The 18,480-nt window shown below is 42.3% G+C and overlaps 1 protein-coding gene across 1 annotated transcript in view; it reads right to left on the bottom strand.

The window, feature by feature from the left end:
• cactin overlaps positions 1-17,611 on the bottom strand; it is a 28,190-nt gene extending 10,579 nt beyond the window's left edge. Inside the window, exons 1-5 of the mRNA XM_072594087.1 lie at positions 16,934-17,611; positions 14,641-14,736; positions 13,039-13,184; positions 10,900-11,062; positions 4,108-4,222 (exon numbers count right to left, since the gene is read on the bottom strand). Of these exons, the coding sequence (XP_072450188.1) occupies positions 4,108-4,222; positions 10,900-11,062; positions 13,039-13,184; positions 14,641-14,736; positions 16,934-17,560 (1,147 nt within the window). The 5' untranslated portion in view covers positions 17,561-17,611. The remainder of the gene's footprint in view (positions 1-4,107; positions 4,223-10,899; positions 11,063-13,038; positions 13,185-14,640; positions 14,737-16,933) is intronic.
• Positions 17,612-18,480: the final 869 nt, after the last annotated feature.

Raw genomic sequence — 18,480 nt, 5'->3', positions numbered from 1 at the left:
TACATGCACCACCTTCTGCACGAAAAAGTTACCCACAGTCCTTTTAAAACCTTTCCCCTCTTACCTTAAACCTATGCCCTCTAGTTTTGGACTCCCCACCCTTGGGGGGGAAAAAAAAAAAGCTTGGCTATTCACCCTAACCATGCCCTTCATAATGTTCTATAAGTTCATTCCCTCCGCTTTTGACACTCTAGGAAAAAAAAACCCAGTCTATTCAACCTCTCCCCATAACTCAAATCCTCTAACACCAACAACGTTCTTGTAAATCTTTTCTGAACACTCTCAAGTTTAATAACATCTTTCCTATAGAAAGGAAACCAGAATATACAGTATTCTAAAAGTGGTCTCACTAATGTCCCGTACAGCCACACCATAACATCCCAACTCCTATAAGCAGTGTTCTGACGATGAAGGCAAGGGCGCCAAACACCTTCACCACCCCCTCTACCTGTGACTCCAGTTTCAAGGAACTCAGTCCCTGCATCCTTCGGTCCCACTTTTCGGTAACTCTCCCCAGGACCTTACCATTAAATGTATAAGCTCAATCTTGATTTGGGTCTACCAAAATACAATACCTCATTTATCTAAATTAAACTCTATCTGCCACTCCTTGGATCTCTGATCAAGGTCCTATTATACTCTGAGATAAGCTTATTCATTGTCCACTTCACTATCTATTTTGGTGACATCTGCATACTTACTAACCATACCCCCTGTATTTGGATGTGGATCTTTTATATATATGACAAAAATAGTGGACCCAGCACTAATCCCTGTGGCACACCATTGCCCACTGGCCTCCAGTCTGAAAGGCAACCCTCTATCTCCCACCTTCAAGTCAATTTTGTATCCAATTGCCTAGCTCCCTTTGGATTCCATGCGAACTAACCTTCCTAACCATTCTACAATGTTGGTCAGTCTTGGGAGCCATGGAAGTCAGAACAGGGAGATAAATCTTGAGATTGTCTGGAACAAGACCTATATTGATTTGATCAAGTATCAGAAGTTGATTAAAAAGCTGAAAAATACAGATCTTGTATATTATAGAAGCTTGTATGGTGCTATCATAACTATTAATTAGAAGGAGGGGCAAAAACATGGGAAGACAGAGCGAGAGCAAAAATGGAATACTGAACTCAATAAAGCCATGCAAAACAACAGCATGCATTCTGGGGTGTTCCCCTTGAGAACATGAGTACATTTGGTATGACTGGGTCCAAGAATTCCATCCTTGGAATACAACTACAACATGATTAACATGTCTACATGATTACAAAAATACATTTCCCAACAGTCCCTTCAAAGAAAACAAAAATGGATCTGGGTTTTCAACATCAAAATCCTTCACTGAGCGAACATTAAATTATATTGGAGATCTTTATTCAGTTTGTTTGGTTCTCTCTAGCCCTCAAGCCTTATACTTTGTCCTTACATTGCTGTTCACTGTTTCATACAGGTTCGTTCCTCTTGTAACCATGTTGCGTAGCTCTAAGCTGCTGCACATATGAGTCTATTTGAGTCTAAATGGAAAGCACTCCCACAAAGAAAAATAAAACATGCTGACATTAGCAGTATTTCTCGGTCACTGACAGACCTTGCTACAAGTGGTTTCTCATACTACGCTTGACCTCCTTAACCATTGCTTGGTATTCAGATCACAACCTGCTCCACCAGGAGTATTAGTTTAACATTCTGGTTCAAATACTTTTTCTTTTTCAGTTCCAAACATTTAGGAGTTGCTGCACTGTTTCTCTGCATGCCAGAGTGCAAGTAGATAGCAGTCAGAATCATAAAACGGACAATGAACATATCAGGAACTTCAGAAAATGAAATGAGTATAGGCTGGTTCAGGGAGGCAGACTGAACTCCGAACCTAGGCGCGATACAGATCGGAAAACGTAAACAGACAGAGACTGGAAGGCTGGGACTTCATACACATTAAAAGAGTTCACAACACAAGTATGTAAATTAAACCTGGGAAGTAACAGTTTTAAATACAAAGTATGCTTAGTCTGAAAGGGTGCAGGGAGGAAATAATTAATAGGTTCAAAAAAAATTGTAAAGCTTTCTAAAGCAGCAATGCATAGACAAGGAATACAAAACTACCTGGATGCCTCACAGCACAAATTAGGTTTGGAGATGGACAAATACAAACACAGTAACCAATCATTACAACTAACACACCGTTCAACATAGAAATGACAGGCTTTTCTTTCTGAAAACAGAGTTTCAGTTGGCAGAGAAAAAAAAACTTTATTATTATTACAGGAAATGTTTTAACAGTATTCCTGTACTGCACAGAAATTCCTCATCAGACATGACCAGATCAGTGATCACTCTAGATGGTATAATTTTCCTTGGATCACTCCTAATTATTCAGTTATTATTATTCAATTAACATACTACAGACCAGTCTGTTACAGGTGTCAACTGGTTATAATATCAATTTTAAAACTAGATATCATGCTGTTGGATAAAGTTTTCAGCCAAGGGAGGCATTTTCTTTTCCCCATTTGGATCCCAAATTGATTGGTGGGACTTTGAGTAGACAAAATAGCTCATCAAATCTTGTTCTAATTTTAGTTTTCTGTAAATGGTTGTTTTGGTGACTTTTCAAAAGTGGTTCAGGTCTTTTTCATTCAAAAACTTTAACATAGTACACAAATTGGAGGCAAAGTATTTATAAAATGTAACACAAATAAATCATATCAACAAATAATTAAAACTCATTAAGAATGGCAGTTCTGATGATGTGTCAAGGCTGCAGCATGTGGGAAGTCAGGTGTGTCAACATGACCCAGGGCAAACAGGTCTGCAATAGGAGTCTGAAGTTCAAGCAGGTTCAGCTTAGACTTTATGAGGTAGAAGCTGAAGAACAGACACTATGATGCATAACAGGAGGGAGGAAACTTATATCATATTCTTTGTATCACACTGCCTAGGTCATCAGATTTAGTCAGTAGTCAGAGACAGGAGGATGTTACTGAGAGTGAGGCAGATGAGGGGAGCGAAAGAGCAAAAGTGTCAGCCCAATAGGTCTGAAGTCCCCCCAGCCTCTTTCAGCTGGCAGAAAACAAAGTGGATGCACAATTGTTCTTGCAGGGCCTCAACGTTTTACAATTTATATAAATGACTTAGATTGGGTATCACCAAGATTGGTATAAAGAAGTTGCATGGATCTGGCAAATGGAGTATAATATGGGGAAATGTGAAGTCGTTTACTTTGGTAGGAAAAATTTTAAAAAAAGGCAGTGTATTACTTAAAATGGAGACTCACATAGAATTCTGAGAGGCAGAAGGATGTAGGTGCTCAAGTCACAACAGGTTAATATGCAGGTATAGCAGATAATCAAGAAATCCTTTATTATGAGAAGAATTGAACACACAAGTAAGGAAGAATATAATGGGAATTGGCAATGCCACATCTTGAATATTGCATGCAGTTTTAGTCTCCTTATGTAAGGAAGGATGTAACTGTGTTGGAGGTGTTTCAGAGGTTTACTAGACTGGTATTTAGAATGAAGGATTGCGTTATGAGAATACGTTGGCAGGCTGGTTTGTTTTCAAAATGAATTTAGAAGAGTGAGGGGTGACTTGATTGAAGTATACAAAATCATGAATGGCCTTGACAAGGTGGATGTGAATCAGATTGGGGCACTACTTTAAAATTATGTGTGTTTTATTGCCCTTTCAGAACCGAGGACCTCTTTTTCTTCCAGTGGTTGTATAACATTTGAACGATGTCTCAGAAATGGGCAAAGGCAGCTTCAGCAACTATCTTGAAAAGAGAGGTGGATAGATCTGGTTAGGTAGGCGAAATCAAGGGTTAATCGTGGGTCGATGGGAATATGATACTCTAAACAAAAACAGATCACTCATGATCATACTGAACGGTGGAGCAGACTCAAGAGGCCAAATGGTCTATTTCGACTCCGATTTTTGTATGAAATCTATATTATAGCAAAAATTAAATAATTTAAGACTGGGAAGTGACCAAGGCATATTTATTCGCACACAAATTTTCACTTTGCAAATTTGTAACATAACTTGTTCATGAGAAAGAATCAGCTTAGATAAATTCAAACTGGCCGCTTTCTTTCTATTTACCTGGTCCTTTTCCAGAAGCTTCAAGTTTTTTCAGGTTACTTATTTCATCCTCAGTTATAGTAGTCATATCTCTCCAAAAGTCTGCATTCTTTCCTTGCTCTAACTCCATATAGACCTTAGAGAAAAGATAAAAGTCGGTCAGTCTCACAAGGATCTTCAACTTGGCATGTAGTTAAACCATGCATAATGTTAATGTTTGTATTTCTAAATCATGTCACAGTCTAATTACTGAAATGTTTCCCTTTGAAGTTTATCTACACAAAGAGTGTTCAAAACATTCTTAACACGGTCTAATTAATATTTTCACAACAACTCAATCCAAAGGGATACACACCCACCAGTAATGTGTGAACACTGGCAGTGAATGCTAAAACAGCTAACCACTGCACACCTCATGACCAAACAGAAATCTGCCATCATTAATTTTTCACACACATCCACGTCCAACTGAATTAATTCCATAGAAACAAACAGATCTTTTTCACCGTGGAAGATGGCGACTTGTGGCGTATAACAGGAATCAGTGCTAGGGCCCCAGGTATTCATGTGTTGCTGGAAAAGTGCAGCAGGTTAGGCAGCATCCAAGGAGCAGGAGAATCGACGTTTTGGGCATGAGCCCTTCTTCAGGAATGAGGAAGGTGTGTCCAGCAGGCTAAGATAAAAGGTAGGGAGGAGGGACTTGGGGGAGGAGCGTTGGAAATGCGATAGGTGGAAGGAGGTCAAGGTGAAGGTGATAGGCTAGAGGGGTCAGGAAGAAGATTGCAGGTTAGGAAGGCGGTGCTGAGTTCGAGGGATTTGACTGAGACAAGGTGGGGGGAGGGGAAATGAGGAAACTGGAGAAATCTGAGTTCATCCCTTGTGGTTGGAGGGTTCCTAGGCGGAAGATGAGACGTTTTTCCTCCAACCGTCGTGTTGCTATGGTCTGGCAATGGAGGAGCCCAAGGACCTGCATGTCCTCGGTGGAGTGGGAGGGGGAGTTGAAGTGTTGAGCCATGGGGTGGTTGGTTGGTCTGGGTGTCCCAGAGGTATTCTCTGAAACGTTCCACAAGTAGGCGGCCTGTCTCCCCAATATAGAGGAGGCCACATCGGGTGCAGCGGATGCAATAAATGGTGTGTGTGGAGGTGCAGGTGAATTTGTGGCGGATATGGAAGGATCCCATAGGATCCAAACCAAAGGAGTAGGCATGGGCACCCACATGGGCCCCAGCTATGCCTGCCTCTTCGTAGGATATGTGGAACAGTCCATCTTCCGCAGCTACACTGGCACCACCCCCCACCTTTTCCTCCGCTACATCAATGACTGGATTGGCGCTGCCTCGTGCTCCCACGAGGAGGCTGAACAGTTCAACCACTTTACCAACACATTCCACCCCGACCTCAAATTCACCTGGACCATCTCAGACTCCTCTCTCCCCTTCCTAGACCTTTCCATTTCTATCTCGGGCGACCGAATCAACATGGACATTTACTATAAACCGACCGACTCCCACAGCTACCTAGACTACACGTCCTCCCACCCCGTCCCTGTATTCCCAATTCCTTCGTCTCTGCCGCACCTGCTCCCAAGAGGACCTGTTCCAATTCCGTACAACCCAGATGGCCTCCTTCTTCAAAGACCGCAATTTCCGCTCAGACGTGATCGACGATGCCCTCCACCACATCTCCACCACTTCTCGCTCCTCTGCCTGCCACCAGGACAGAACACCACTGGTCCTCACCTACCACCCCACCAACCTCCATATACAGTGTATCATCCGCCGTCATTTCTGCCACCTCCAAACGGACCCCACCACCAGGGATATATTTCCTTCCCCTCCCATCTCAGCGTTCCGAAAACACCACTCCCTCAGTGACTCCCTCATCAGGTCCACATCCTCCTCACCAACCCAACCTCCACTCCCAGCACCTTCCCCTGCAACCGCAAGAAATGCAAAACTTGCGCCCACGCCTCCCCCCCCTTACTTCCCTCCAAGGCCCCAAGAGATCCTTCCATATCCGCCACAAATCCCACCTGCACCTCCACACACATCGTTTATTGCATCCGCTGCACCCGATGTGGCCTCCTCTATATTGGGGAGACAGGCCGCCTACTTGCGGAACGTTTCAGAGAACACCTCTGGGACACCCAGACCAACCAACCCAACCACCCCGTAGCTCAACACTTCAACTCCCCCTCCCACTCCACCGAGGACATGCAGGTCCTTGGACTCCTCCATCGCCAGACCATAGCAACACGACGGTTGGAGGAAGAACGCCTCATCTTCCGCCTAGGAACCCTCCAACCCCAAGGGATGAATGCAGATTTCTCCAGTTTCCTAATTTCCCCTCCCCCCACCTTGTCTCAGTCAAATCCCTCGAACTCAGCACCACCTTCCTAACCTGCAATCTTCTTCCTGACCTCTCCGGCTCCACCCCCACTCCAGCCTATCACCCTCACCTTGACCTCCTTCCACCTATCGCATTTCCAACACCCCTCCCCCAAGTCCCTCCTCCCTACCTTTTATCTTAGCCTGCTGGACACACTTTCCTCATTCCTGAAGGAGGGCTCATGCCCGAAACGTCGATTCTCCTGCTCCTTGGATGCTGCCTGACCTGCTGCGCTTTTCCAGCAACACATTTTCAGCTCTGATCTCCAGCATTTGCAGTCCTCACTTTCTCCCCAGGTATTCATAACATACATCAACAATTTCGCTGAGAGAATCAACATAATATTTCCAAGTTTGTTGATGACACAAAGCCAAGAAATTTGAGAGAGGTGAAAGGGAAGAAACTTCAAAGTAATTGAGTTGAACAAGTGGGCAAATACTTGGCAAATGCATCATAATGTGGTTAAGTATGAAGTTATTCACTTTTGTATTATTTAAATAGTGATAGAATCACAGATGTACAGAATGGAAACAGACCCTTCGGTCCAACTTCTTGATGCTCACCAGATATCCCCACCCAATCTAGTCCCACCTGCCACCACCCGGCTCATATCCCTCCAAACCCTTCCTATTCACAAACCCATCCAGATGCCTTTTAAATGCTGCAATTGTACCAGCCTCCACCACTTCCTCTGGCAGCTCACTCCATACATGTACCACCCTCTGCATGAAACATTTGGCCCTTAGATCTCTTATATCTTTCCCCTCTCACCCTAAACCTATGCCCTCTAGTTCTGGACTCCCCCACCCCAGGGAAGAGACTCTGTCTATTTATCCTATCCATGTCCCTCATGATTTTCTAAACCTCTATAAGGTCATCCCTCAGCCTCTGACGCTCCAGGGAAAACAGCCCCAGCTTGTTCAGCCTCTCCCTATTGCTCAATCCTCCAACCCTGGCAACATCCTTGTAAATATTTTCTGAACCCTTTCAGGTTTCACAACATCTTTCTGATAGGAAGCAGACCAGAGCTGCACGCAATATTCCAACAGTGGCCTAACCAATGTCCTGTACAGTCGCAACATGACCTCCCTACTCCTGTACTCAATACTCTGACCAATAAAAGGAAAGCATACCAAACGTCTTCTTTGCTATCGTATCCACCTGCGACTCCACCTTCAAGGAGCTATGAACCTGCACTCCAAGGTCTCTTTGTTCAGCACACTCCTTACGACTTTACCATTAAGTGCATAAGTCCAGCTAAGGTTTACTTTCCCAAAATGCAGCACCTCACATTTATCTAAATTAAACTCCATCTGTCACTCCTCAGCCCATTGGCCCATTTGATCAAGATCCCATTGAAACCTTGTTGAATGCAATATTGAAGTCCTTATAGATTACATCTACTACTCTGCCCTCAATAATTCTCTTTGAATCTTTTGAAGAAGTAACAATCAAGTTTGTGAGACATGATTCCCCACACAAAGCCACGCTGACTATGCCTAATAAGTCCTTGCCTTTCCCTAAATACATGTGCATCCTGTCCTCAGGATTCCCTCCAACAACTTGCCCACTACCGACGTCAGGCTCACTGGTCTATAGTTCCTTGTCTTGTTCTTAACACGTTAGCCAACCTCCAATATTCTGGCCTCTACAATATTCCTTTTGCTTCAGAGAACTACTTCATAATTACCTGACAGCTGTCCCTTGTCATTATCATCGGCAGTCCCTCACAGGCAGTATTGTATAGACCGATGTGGCTACCGCAGGCTCTGTTACACTTGGGGCAGTGGTGATCATGGGAAACGGTGGGTGGGGCATTGGTATAGCAGTGTGTTCCTTTTACTGTTTTCGTCTGCCTTCCAATTATTCCCCCCATTGGCAAGTCTTGAAGTGCTCAATGCCTTCCCAGATGCTGCTCCTCCACTGTGGACGATCTTGGGCCAGCAACTCCCAGGTGTCTGTGGGAATTGGGGCTACACTTAGTCAGTGAGGCCTTGAGCGTATCACTAAAGCATTTCCTCTGTTCACATGGGGCTCACTTATTTCGAAGCTGGGAGTGGAGCATCTGCTTGGGGAATCTCAAGTTAGTCCTATAGACAACGTGCCCAGCCCATCATAATCAACAGAAGGTGGTCAGTGCCTTGATGCTAAGGATGTTGGCCTCACCAAGGACACTGATATTGGTGCATCTTTCTTTCCTGGAATTTGCAGGATCTTGCATAGGTAACATTGCTGGTACTGGTCCAGCACCAGGAGGTGCCTGCTGTAGACAGTCCATGTCTTAGAGCCATATAGGAGAGCAGGAACCACCACAGCTCTGTAAACTATGATCTCGGTGTCAGATCTGACGCTGTTAATTCTCGACCATCCTTTTCTTCAGATAGTCGAAGGCTGTGTTAGCACACTGGAAGCAATGCTGGACCTCTTCTTTACTAGCTACTTTGGTCAACAGGACACTTCCGAGGTATTGGAAGTAGTCAATGTTCTCTAAAGCCTTCCCATGGACCTTTTGTGAAGATGGGTGGGAAATGCACATTTATTAACTCAGGTGTCCATGTTTCCACAAAAAAACTTCCTCTTTTCAGTCCCCACCAGGTTCCACAATTCCTTTGCTTTTCATAGGTTTATAAAAGATTTTGATTCTCTTTTATCTGAAAGATAGCTCTAAAAAATTATCCTATCTTTGCTGTGGATTCCAACATGGATCATAACTTCTGGCTATGCTCGGTATTATTTAAAATAAAACTGTCCAAGGATGTTTTTACATCTCTGGAGTGGGTAGGCCTTGAAGCCAGGCCTCCTGGTTCAGAGGAAGTGACACTAACACTACACCATAAGAATCCTCTTGCCAGCTATTCTACTTCTTCATGCAAAATATCATGCATCTGTTCAGAGATACATTTTACCCTTGCACCAGACAGGAAACACACCATTCACAACTGTGATCATAGAAGCTTTGAATCTCCTACAGAGAAAGAACTCCTCCATCTTCATGTGATCCCTGGGCAGCTGAATCATTTAACATGCCATGATTTGCTGATTCTTAAAAAAAAAAGTAGTCTTCCTCTCTTTCCATGTTTTGGACCCTTCTCAGACTGACAGCGTAATAGGAAGTTTAATTTTTAACAACTTAAAATATTCAACCTATGCAAGGTAAATCACTGGGGAGGACAAGAAGGATCTGAAACAGCTATAGCATAAAGCCACAACATTCCAAGGCAGTCTTGTTATACTTGTAAACTTTCAGTCATTGCTACCTCACTCTTTCAGAATTCTTTTCGTCCATGTCTTCAAAAGGCTGGTAGCAAACCTTGAGCTATTCATAAATTTAATTTCCCACAAAATTCTTAAGTTTGTAAAGTGTTTTGAGCAATTTACACATTTTGTGAAAATTTAACTTCGGTGCAACTGTGACATCTAGTGGCAGTATCTCAATACACTTTAAAAGTTCTGGGGATCAATTATTTAACACAAATCTGAAACACCCTCTCAGACAAATCTTGACAGTGCAAGTTGGTTGAAAGACAAGCCAATTAAATGCTTTTATCTTGATTACTTATCAACGCTGGAGCTGATCAGCTCTTAGACTGAAGAGGACCAATAAATGTCATCTCCCAACATCAGGACTACACTAGTGGACTCTCAATATTGAGACAACTACACTTTACAAGAAATACTGATGCATGTTATTTTAAACTGAACTGTTTTAGATCTGCTCTTATTTTGTTAAAATTATTCAGTACCATCTCAACATTTGAACATTTCTCCCAAGCAACAAAATTTCAAACAAAGTGGAGCAGGCTCCAAGGTTTTACAAAGTAGTCATTGTATGCAGTTCTCTACTATTACTACAGTATGATAGCTGCAGTTAGAAGTAGCCATGAGAAACTTTCGATACTTCTAGTATTTGGAATGAGGAGTGTGCTGGAATACTTTCCAATGTCAAAACTAGCATTCTGATAAGAAAAATAGCAAGATTTTTAAGAAGATTCTCAGGGAATGCATACATCATTGGCTATGCCGTCATGTATTAACCATCCATAGTTGCCTTGAGAAGGTGGCGAATCACCTGCAGTTTGATACACTTGAGCAAACTAAATAAGAACCTTCGTGGGAATAACACTACCTGCAAAGTTCCCCTCCAAGCTAGTGACCAACCTGACTTGGAAGTATATCACTGTTCCTTCATTATTGCTGGGTCAAATTCTGGAATGCCCTCCCCAAGGGCACTGCTCAGCCTACAGCACATATGACTGCAGTGGTTCAAGTTCGCAGCTGGCCACCACCTTCTCAAGGACAACTAAGAATGGACAATAACTGCTGGCCAGCCAGTGACACCCACGTTCTACAAATGAATAAAACAAAAATAATCAGTGACAGGATATCAAGACATCACCAAAGAAGAGGGCATGAACTGGGACACACCCTGATATCCTCAAGAAGATCTTCCAAGTCTGATGCAGTCAGCCCATTTAGAAATGTGTACGGTTCATGCATTTCTACAGCTAGATCATCATCCTCTGCACTGATGTATTTTGCAAGAAGGTCAATTGGCTTGGCTCTGCCTCCTAAAATGCGGATCTTTGATCTAAAACAGAAGAACAAATTGACAGCTACCTTCTCACTAACATAAATAAATCAGCATGAAGTATGCTATTACTCATATATTTTTCTTTTATATTGTACACTGTGTAAAAGGTGGATAGAAGTATTAAATGAAATAAACTAATAGATTGCAGGAATGAAGCATAACATTACACAAACAAACTTCTACTTTCCAAGTTCCAGAGGAACCCATTCAGATCTACATAACAAGACCAAATTAACACTTGTATGCTATACAGCATAAACGTTTAAATTAATTTTGACTTTCAGTTGATCATCTTTACTAATATCCATGGTGACTGGTTTTAAAGTGTATACCTTATCTCACCCAACTTTCAGATGTTCATTAAAAACCTTTAGGAAATGAAATCTGCTGCCTTTACCTGATCTGACCTACGTGATTCTGGATTCTCGATGTGATTGACATTGAATTTATTGTCCAAAGGGCAGTTAAAAGTTTGGGAGAAGATTTGTAGCTCGGGTGCTCGTTGTTGTGGTTCTGTTCGCTGAGCTGGGAATTTGTCTTGCAAACGTTTCGTCCCCTGTCTAGGTGACATCCTCAGTGCTTGGGAGCCTCCTGTGAAGCGCTTCTGTGCTGTTTCCTCCGGCATTTATAGTGGCCTGTCTCTGCCGCTTCCGGTTGTCAGTTCCAGCTGTCCGCTGTATTGGCCGGTATATTGGGTCCAGGTCGATGTGTTTGTTGATAGAGTCTGTGGATGAGTGCCATGCCTCTAGGAATTCCCTGGCTGTTCTCTGTTTGGCTTGCCCTATAATGGTAGTGTTGTCCCAGTCGAATTCATGTTGCTTGTCTATCCTTAGTAGCCACACATGCAGAAGACAAGCAACATGAATTTGACTGGGACAACACTACCATTATAGGGCAAGCCAAACAGAGAACAGCCAGGGAATTCCTAGAGGCATGGCACTCATCCACAGACTCTATCAACAAACACATCGACCTGGACCCAATATACCGGCCACTACAGCGGACAGCTGGAACTGACAACCGGAAGCGGCAGAGATAGGCCACTATAAATGCCGGAGGAAACAGCACAGAAGCGCTTCACAGGAGGCTCCCAAGCACTGAGGATGTCACCTAGACAGGGAACGAAACGTTTGCAAGACAAATTCCCACCTGGACAATAAATACTGTCCCAGTCAATGAAATCCACAAATAAATCTTTGTGAAAAGTGGCATATGGCTCATGCACACATGCCTCCAGAAAATGTCACGTGGCTGCTAAAGGGTGCATTGCACATGTTTATTTTATTTTTATTTTCTAAAGAACAATCATAGTCACCCGTCACTTCTTTACAAGGGTCGAACACCTCAACCAAAAGAAAGGCATTTAAAATGCTGGAAATGTGAAATAAAAACAGAAAATACTGGAAATACTGAATAGTTCTGGCAGCATTTTTGAAGATAGAAGCAGAGAGTTAGCACTTCAAGTTGACCTTCCATCAGAATTCAATTCTGGCGAAAGGCCACTGACCTGAAAGGTTTGTCTCATATTTCTCTCATCGGCAAATGCTGCCCTTCTTGCTGAGCATTTTCAGCACCTTCTGTTTTTGTTGAATTCTTTAGCGGAGAGAGGGAGATTCAGCAGCAGATCAAACAGTAAACCTATCAGAATTGATTATTAAAATAAACAAGCCAAACAAAAATAAAAATCCCACTTAGGTTTAATTTTGAATAATTCAGCAAATTTGTTATAGTATTTTAAAAACAAACATACATAACATGTAATTGTTTGGAGTTCCTTAAGTATTATTTCTAAAAATGTACTAAAACTCACCAGGAACATTGTCACTTCACTTTCCGTCTAGAAATACAGATTATAATGCCCGTACTGAACAAATGATATTCTAATAGAGGTAGAACTACACTTTTTCAATGTAAAGAATATGGAATAGCTTGTTTCAATGCACTCTGCCAAAAATAAAACTTGTTTTGTTTACCTCAGTTTAGCTTGCTGTAAATGGAAATAATCCTCTTGTTCTGCCCAGGTCTTAAAATGCTCTGCTTCCTTCTCGCGTTGCAACATCTCCAATTCCTGTTCCCGTAGGCACTTTTCCCGCTCTCGTTCCAGACGTAGCTGTTTCACCTACAGACATAATTATATGTGTAAGAACTCTTTACCAAAAAGCACATTGGCCAAATGAAACAGTTTTGTACAACCAAAAGCATGTAAAATTAATGATCCAAATTGTGGTTCATAAATTAGCTCTTTTCTTTAATTCACATATGAAAGGTTTGTCGAATGTGTATTATTCATTTACAGGACAGGGATTTACCAGTTTTATGTTTACATTAGAAGTGTAAATTTGTTCCATAAATCAGTTACGTGTTTCTATTTATTCTTTACTCTCACTGAAACTGTTTCTACAAAATTGATATTAGTTTGTCAACAAGTTTAATTTTGCTGATAAAATGCTAACAATTTTTAAATGTAAAAAAATGTTTACAAGCCTGAAATCCGTCAAAATATTACTGACAAGGTTTTTTTCAATACACTCATGCTTTTCTGATCTTGAATTGATATATGAAACTGGAAAGATGATGAATAACCTTCACTTTCTACTCTATACCTCAGCCTCATGTTTGCAGACAAAAATTTACTCCAAACCAAATTCTAATCAGGTGTTCCAATAACCAATTTCCAACATTTACCAACTGCACAGAGAGTTTGGATTTCTTTCAGTGTAACTTATGGCTAACTAAGAAGAAATTTATCCACGTACATTCTGTCGATGACGATTAAATAACCTTCTAATATTATCTTAAACCAACAGAAGCAACTAAAAGAAACATGCAGCAAAATAGAATCAATAAAATGTGTTACATATTTATGGAATCTCAGAAAAGCTGCAGTGCAGAAGGGAGCCATTTTGGGCCATGGTGACTGCACTGGCTCTCCAAATAATTATAACTTCATACCATTCTCCTGCTCATTTGTTGTATTCACTGAATCCCAGAAGATACTTGACAAAGCGCCACACAACTAACTTGAGGAAAATGATAAATTATGGAATAAAAGGGTTACGAATAATGCGGATATAAAGCTGACTGAACAATAAGAAACAGAGATTAATGGTCCATAGATATTATTCGTGGAGTAAGGCTTGTGGTGGAGTTCCCAAGGGGTTGGTATTGAAATCTTTGCCTTTCCTGCAATATATTAATTGTGATGTGCAGGGGACAATTTCAAAATTTGCAGATAACTAAACTAAGAAGAAGAATAATATTAAACACAAAAAACTTCAGAGCAATCACTTTATGGAAAATGTTGTTTAGAATGAGGTGAGTCAATTTCTAACAAGTGACATTCGCATTTCAGGTAACACCATTAATTCAATTTTATTTTAAGAAAAACACTACAGACTATATTTAATTAATTACTCTTCTTAATAAAAACATCCCATGAACTTTAACTTCCAAACAGTCAGTTACAACTAACCAGTATGAAAAAATGGCTGAGAAACGTATTTAACTCCTGTCTGCAAAACATAAGGTGCGATTGCAATGGAAGATTGTGGAACAATGAGATATTAAACCGATACCTTTTGCAATTCCAAGCGATTGTCCTCTTGAATTTGCTTGTTTCTCTCCTTTAAATCTTTCTCAGCTAGGTGACTAATTCCTTTCTTTTCCAGAGCCTATAATGAAAGAAATGAAAAGTTAGTTTTAAGCAGTAACATTTATTGAATCACAATCTATTCTGAACATAGAGAAAAATCTATAAGCTCAAACATATGAACTCTAAGCAGGAATGGGCAATTCAACCGCTCAAGCCTGCTCTGTTATTTGATACAATCACGGCTGATCACAACCTGAACTCCACTATCCTGTTTGCCTTCCATAACCCTTCCATCCATTACTGCTTAAAAAGCCATCCAACTCCTCAAACTTTACTCAAAATCCCTTTATCCACTACATTGCGAGGCTCATGATTCTTTGAAAGAAGAAATTTCGCATCTCCATTCAATGCAATGTTATCGAGGGACTGCTTCGGTTACACTGGTAGTGTCTCTCCCTCTGAAGCAGAAGACGTGGGTTCAAGTGTCATCTGCTCCAGAGGTGTGTCATAACTTCACTGACCAGGATGATTAGAAAATATCTGCAATGTTATCTATTAGAATTTTAAAAAGACAACTGCTATTCCTGCAATGATTTGCAAATATAGAAAAATACAACTTTAATGAACAGAATGTGTCAGCACATTTCACAGGAGCATAACCTGACGAAGCACTGACCCACAAAGAGATATTAGGACAGGAGACCAAAATCTTAGTTGTAGATGGCTATCCTTTTTTAGGTCATTTCTTACGAAGTACAGAGATTTAAGGATGGAATTCTACCCTTAGGAACTAGATAGCTGAAGGCACAACCACAAATGGAAAACTGAAGGAATTCATGATGTCCACAAGGCCAGAGTTCCAGGAGTGCAAGATCTTAAAACATTTTATAGTTGAGTTTGGTTAGTTAGGAAGGTTCAATGCCAATTCAATCACAAGGTTGGGAATTTCAGTACAAGTAAAAGAACCAACATCATAAAATCACCATTAATAATTTTGGTGCAGGTAGTACATTACTGCATTACTATTAGACCTGGATTCCACCTGCCTCTTCAAATAGATGTAAGAGATCCCATAGAAGACAAGTTATCCTGGGTAAACTTAATCACTTAACCATCAAAGCAACTTTACTAACAAGAGTAGATCGATTTCTGAGAGAGAATAGCACATCAAATTAAATGTATGCAATAACTGCTAAGGAAGAAATGGCAGAGTTTGGGCAATGTGGAATCCAGGAAAAATCAAGATGAATGACAAAAGTCAGCCAAAACAACACTTGCACACAATTTCAAAACCAGTTTCTCAACTATCACATGGCACCCTCACAAGACTTTAAATAAAGGTCTCAACTTGTCCAAGGTGCAAGTAAAAGATAACGTGTCACTTTTCAAAGGAGTTCTCCTGGTATCCTGGCCTATATTTCACCCTCAACAATCAACTCAAATTACCTGCATGCATGCAACTTGAGTGCTGTTATTTCCTACAGTGCAACCTTAAACAACACTTTAAGAATGCTTCATTGGATGAAACGCATTTTCTAGCAGCTGAATAATAAATGTAAGTTCCTTCATACCAAGGGCAGAGTCTAGCTGCGAGGCAAGGCTCTCCTCAGCTGGCTAGAGAGCTGGTAATAGGGCCGAAAATAAGGCTCAAGATGCACCCTCAGAGAGAGCTGCTGCCCAAAGGTTGGCAATGCCACAACAGTTGGTTATGTCTGCTGACAGGACAACAATCAGGACAAAGATATCAGATAAGTGTTTTTTGTTTGTGTGCATGTGTACGTGTCAACTTTCAATGACAATCCCAGCTCCATGTCCAATCTCTTGACAAACACTGAATGCTTCTGATCAAGGGACCTTTCACAAGCCTCAGTTTAATAAACTGCCGAAATTGGTTAACTTGTTAGTTACATTGCATAGTCAAAAGCCCTCATACAGCTTAGTTACTCCTAGGGGCAGAGTACTGCATCCTATAGATGATCCTCAATGGGTCACTTGAGGGCTTCAAATGGAGGCAGGGCAGAAAAGTCGACGTTCCCATCCCAAATTTAATTCTAGTGGAGACAGGAAAGCCTCCTCCAGCCCCCTACTTCAGTGGCCTTCCAGCCTCCAAACTTATGCTCCTCCTCTGGGAGCATAAGATATATCCCATGAATCCTGAGCATTATTAAATGATGAACAGGACAGCTTTAAGATTAGTGTCAACCCTGAACGAAGGGCGACTAAAGTTCAGAACCTGACATTCAGCAGCAAATGTGTGCGGGACAATTAACGGTGACCTTATGCCAGATGAAGGTGCCCAGCAGGTTGTTGTCTCCGAATGGATTGTCCGCGTTCGTGTAGCCCATGTACTCCTCGCTCCAGCCCATCTTCTCCCTCTTCTTCCTTTCTTTCGCCTCTTTCCTAGCCAGGCGGCGGGCCCGCTTCTCCTCCGGGGTCTCGATGGCCTTGGCCAGTTCTCGCTGCTGCTTCTTCTCGGCTTTCTGCCTCAGCTTCTCCTGGAGGCTCAGCAAGCGGCTGACACTGCTCGGGCTGCCGGAGGGGGAGGGGGATGGGGATGGGGATAGGGAGGAGGAGGACGGGGAGGAGGGGGAAGAGGCGGCAGGACGGGGAGAAAGCGGCGGCGAACGGGACCGGCTCCTGGAGCGGGCGGGGGACGAGCGCGATTTTAACCGTCTGGGAGACGGGCTCCGGTTCCGGCTGCTGTTCCTCCTGCATCTCCCGTCCCGGGAAGCTGATCGGGAGCGGCGCCGCTTCTCCTTCCTCTTGTAGTGGCTGTGGCTGTGGCTGCGGCTGCGGCTCCGGCTCCGGCTCCGGCTCCGGCTCCGGCTCCGGCTCCGGCTCCGGCTCCGGTCCCGGTCCCGGTCCCGGTCCCGGTCCCGGTATCGGCTCCGCTTGGAACTCATCGCTTTCCAACCGTCAACACCTCAATAAGGGTCCTGTCTCACCCGCGGGCGCAGCTCCGACTACAATCCGCCTGACCCACTCCATCAATCGCTTCACTCATCGTCATAGAGAAATAACATCCCGTGTTTCTTTCGCGATTACAAAGCACGAAATAAAACAAATACTGTACGGCGAAATGTCACGGGATTTTTTTAAAAAAACGAATCAAGCCCCTGTAATTGTTGAGGTCCTTTTTCTGGTTCCGGTCGCATACTATATGCGTCACGCACATGCAGGCAGTCAGTCAGTGTCTGTGTTTGAGGCTGTGGGTTGGGTACAGTGGACTTCTCAGCCAAGAAGGCATGGATTCGGGACACGTCCACTCTAGAGCTGTATAATAATATATAAATGTAAATTATAAAGGATTTGAAGTTATCTCTAACTTTCTTTAGAGTAACCATATAATGAATTGGTTTCAGAACTATAAAGCTGTGAATAAATTTGGTTGTAAATGTTTTTATTTGTTCTGAGTTGATAACTTTATCACAGTTCAGGTATTGATCCAACCTTTTTTTTAAAGAAGGAATCCTGGAAGACAGGCAGGAAAATTAACTTCACAATTAAGTCAGCCTTGATCTTGTTGAATGGTGAAGCAGGTTTGAGGGCCCAATTACTTACATTGTTCCTATTTCTGGTGTGATATACAGAAAATGTAAGCCAAAACTATACCATTACCCTCCCAATCTAACCTGACTACCCTCCCAACCAACCCATTAATCTGATTACAATTCACCCTGCACAACCCAAACTCACCTTCCCATCTCATCCAGCAATTCTCCCATCTACTAACCCAGCCAGCCCCCTACCCAAATACCCACTTCATTCACTTACCCATTCAGTCATCTATTCAAAAACATCAAAATATACTTTTAAATGCAAG

Source organism: Chiloscyllium punctatum, chromosome 24, assembly GCF_047496795.1.
Source record: "Chiloscyllium punctatum isolate Juve2018m chromosome 24, sChiPun1.3, whole genome shotgun sequence".
NCBI classification, from domain to species: domain Eukaryota; kingdom Metazoa; phylum Chordata; class Chondrichthyes; order Orectolobiformes; family Hemiscylliidae; genus Chiloscyllium; species Chiloscyllium punctatum.
This window is presented reverse-complemented; position numbering and strand designations above follow the sequence as displayed.